This window comes from Sprattus sprattus, assembly GCF_963457725.1.
Source record: "Sprattus sprattus genome assembly, chromosome: 9".
Classification (NCBI taxonomy): domain Eukaryota; kingdom Metazoa; phylum Chordata; class Actinopteri; order Clupeiformes; family Clupeidae; genus Sprattus; species Sprattus sprattus.
In genome coordinates this window covers 9,568,933-9,572,898 of record NC_137928.1, presented here as the reverse complement: position 1 = coordinate 9,572,898, position 3,966 = coordinate 9,568,933, and the positions used below count along the sequence as shown (strand labels likewise).

Here is a 3,966-nt window from a genome sequence, read left to right as displayed (position 1 = left end):
CGGGTTCTGATTGAACCAATCGATGAACTGTCTGTAACAATGGATATCCGCGGCTCAAATGGGCCCAAAAAAAAATCCAACTCCCCTTGGGGATAAGCCCTCCCCCTTCTTTGAAACCTAGAAACGCCCCTGCTGTCCACCATGTAATTACCTTTCAAATAACTCCCTATAGGCTAATGTTCCTCATGCACTGGATAAATGGATAAAAGGAAGGTATAGTTCACACAGAGAGTGAATGGTAAATATAGAACTGCAGGAGAAGTATCTCAGACAAGGTTTGAGATTGTTATCTATTGATACAAAAGATAACCTGTATGTAATAATTTCCTATTCCTAATCCTAGCCAAATCATTTAAAAGCACAGGTAAGACACTTTTAACATTCATGTATACACATACAGATGTTTTACAAGCTGTCTGGAAAAAAAAGTTGTTATCTGGATTTGTTTTTTGTTCTCCCAGGTTGGCAGAGTGCAAGGATGGAAAACATTTCATATGGCAGTCACATTCTTACAATGCAAGGATTAGAGCTTTCTGAGTCAACCTCATATCCAGTGTTTTTCACATTGCTCTTTGTCTATATTGCACTGCTAATAACCAATATTGGTGTTGTTGTCATCATCATTGCAGAGAGAAGCTTACACGAACCCATGTACTTGCTGTTCTGCAACTTGTCTGTCAATGATATTCTTGGTAACACAATCTTAATGCCCCGTGTTCTGTTAGACATAGTTTCTAAAGAGAGGTTCATTTCTTATGGTGCGTGTGTTACTCAGGCCTTTTTCAGCCACACATATGGCTCTGCTTCACACACCATACTGATCATAATGGCCATTGATAGGTATGTGGCTATATGCAATCCACTGAGATACAGTGCAATAATGACGGCTAAGGCAGTTGTGACCTTGTCTGTGTCTGCCTGGGCTTTTTCAGTTGTCCTAGTAGGTGTATTACTAAGCCTCACAATCAGGCTGTCTCGTTGTAGATCACATATTAATCATGCTTTTTGTGATAATGCTTCCTTGTTCAAGTTATCTTGTGAAGATGTGTCTATTAATAATATATATGGGCTGTTTTACACTGTGGTGCTGTTTTCCTCATCAATGGGTACTGTTGCTGTCACATACATTAGAATTGCTATCATATGCTTGACTAAGAAAAATGCAGAACTCAACAGCAAAGCCATTCAAACTTGTGCCAGTCATTTAGTCTTGTATCTGATAATGCTACTGACTGGATATATTGTCATCATCATGCATCGGTTCCCAGAACACCAATTTTTAAGAAAGCTAATTGCTATTCTTTTTCATGTTGTACCTGCCCATTTAAATCCTATTATTTATGGCCTACAGACTAAACAGTTAAGGCTTAAAATTTGGCAAATATTTAGTAAAAAAAGGATACACAGTTAGAGGACATGGCAAGATTTCTGAATCAACTTTAATCTAGTTTATTTTCTACCCGATTACATGTTGTTTTAAAATAATACGATATAATGTCCTATGGAATAATATTCCCATTCTATTCTAGCTATTAATATAAAATCTGAGAAATGTAATACATCTCTCATGTGATGAGAATGGAAGGTTTAAGGTTTAAGACAATGTGTTTCTTCTTATAGCAGCTTATTCAGACATAAGAAGTATTGTATTCCATTGAAAGCTTAGTAAACAGGATTCACTGTCACTTGATAACATACTTGATTCATTTTTTGTATTTGTATTGAAGTGATTGGATCTGTAAGTGTTCACTGAAATTGCAAGAGAAATAAACAATACAAAAGTTATTCTTCCATGGACATTTTAACTAACAGAGCAGACACACATTTGAGGATCATGTACATGGAAACAAACTGAACTGAACTAACTGTCCTTTACAGTTACCATACATGATTGTCATTTGATTTAATTAACCTTGTCATGATTAAAGTTGTTTGGCTCAAGGAACAATGGCAACTCTAAGTGTTTACCTGGTAAATATGTGGTAAATTATAGTAAATTGTTGGTTAATAAGTATATATGGGAAAGTCTCTCTATGTAAAGAGATTTAGACATGGAAGCTATTTTCCGTTTCACTCACTGAACTATGACAACTGCTTTATAGAATAGGGATTCTGGGTGAATTTGATTTTAAGTTGCGTAGTTTCAAATAAGTGCCTGTTGTTCCTCAATTTTCCCAGATGGCGGCTATAGACAGAGTCTTGATGATGTTTCCATCCATCATACAATGAAAGCAGCAATAAGGAGTTCTGTTGCAAAACTAGCAAGATAACTACCTAAAAGCCATGCAATAACCTTGCACACACCACCAACAGCCCATCTGACACTGAAAGAAGCTTGCCAACACTCTAACTGGTGTCTTTTGGCAGTCATGCTGTGAAATATTTCCTTCCATTTTTGCAGGGTATTCCAGCCCGTAACACAGAACTATATAGGGCATATCTGTCTATCACATGACTATATGCTATCAAAATGAATTTGAGGATGGTACCAAAACGAGTTGCCTATAAAACCATACCTCATATAAGTGTCAAATTGTTGCATAGTGTTACTTTAAGTAAACAATAATAACCACCCAATTCATCAACAATCAACAATCATCAACACTTCTAAGAGTAAAAATCAGACATGAAAACAATTGCATAGGATTGGAAAGATAATGACTGAATATAAATTAGTATTCAGTCTTTTACTGATTCTATACTGATACTGAATACTGATCTTTCTCAATGCAATATACAGTAACAGTATGAAAGTAAAGCACATGAAGACATCAAATGATCAATTATGTTTAACAAGGCTGAGCTTGATGCCAGTTCTTGGCAGTCCATCACTTTGAAAGTCCTCTCTATGGCAGAGGTGGTGTAGACACACACACTGAAATTCACCTCTGCATTTCACCCATCCAGGGAAGTGACACACACACACAGTGAAGTGAGGTTACACACTGAGCTGCCATTGGCGCAGTGATCGGGCTTAGGCGTTAGCCGTGGATGTGGGCATGGGAGAGCAGTGGTCTACATTTTTCCTGCTGGTCGGGGATCGAACCGGTCACCCTACGGTTTCCAGCCTGAAACCCTAACCAGTAGGCCACGGCTGAAAGTGGATTTGCACACATATACGCCCTGCCAGCTCCTTATTAGGTTACGCAATCGTAGAAAGTGCGCTGTCAGAATCTCCCTAACTCGGGTTTAGTGTTTATTTATTTATGTATTTATTCACTTACATTTGCAGTGTTCGTGTACATTTACATTCACATTCAGTCATTTAGTGGACACCTTTGTCCAAAGTGACGTACAAGAGAGAGAACAGTCAAGTTACGAGCAATAGAGACCTAGTGTAACAATAAATACTACCTCGTAGAATCATGACTATAAATGTGAAACGTAATTGTTAATGATACAAATTTTCTCGTATTTATTATTATTATAATTATTTTAATCCGAGGATGTCTGTAGAGTTGACGTGAACGCAATCACCAACGGGTTCTCACAAATAGAACCGTTAACCCTTTTAACACGGACAGTATTTTCAAATATCATTCCTCAATACGATTCGTCAAATAACCACACAATGGCCGACGGGTCCATCTTGTGGTTATTTAAGGAATCGCATTGAGGAATCGCATTTGATAAGATTCCGGCAGAGTTACGATTTCTATTTCGTGTTCTGTTTTCCTTAATCCACTGTGTTTTCCTTAATCCACATGTATGTATACGCCTGTTATATGTGTATAACATGTTATATGCCTACATGTATTGTGTTCTGTTTTGTGTTGTTATTCTGTCTCCCCCTCCTGTTTTCATTCTCCTACTTCACAGATGTGCACATTATATTATGGTTCAGAAGACATCCCAGACGAGAAAACTTTCATGAATGCCAAATGTTTTCCTTAATCCACCAGAAGAGGAGTTCAGAAGACATTCCTTCTGAAAGTCTTCTCAACTGCTGTCGAGAATGAGCCCCAA

General features: G+C 37.6%; 1 protein-coding gene across 1 annotated transcript; it reads left to right on the top strand.

Annotated features, from left to right (window-relative positions):
- Window positions 1–478: 478 nt before the first annotated feature.
- LOC308370637 (olfactory receptor 52J3-like) lies at window positions 479–1,411 on the top strand (the record flags this gene model as incomplete). Its single annotated transcript, XM_080845323.1, has 1 exon — window positions 479–1,411. The coding sequence occupies one exon, from the start codon at window positions 479–481 to the stop codon at window positions 1,409–1,411; it is 933 nt and encodes a 310-aa protein (XP_080701449.1).
- Between the last annotated feature and the right edge of the window lie 2,555 nt (window positions 1,412–3,966).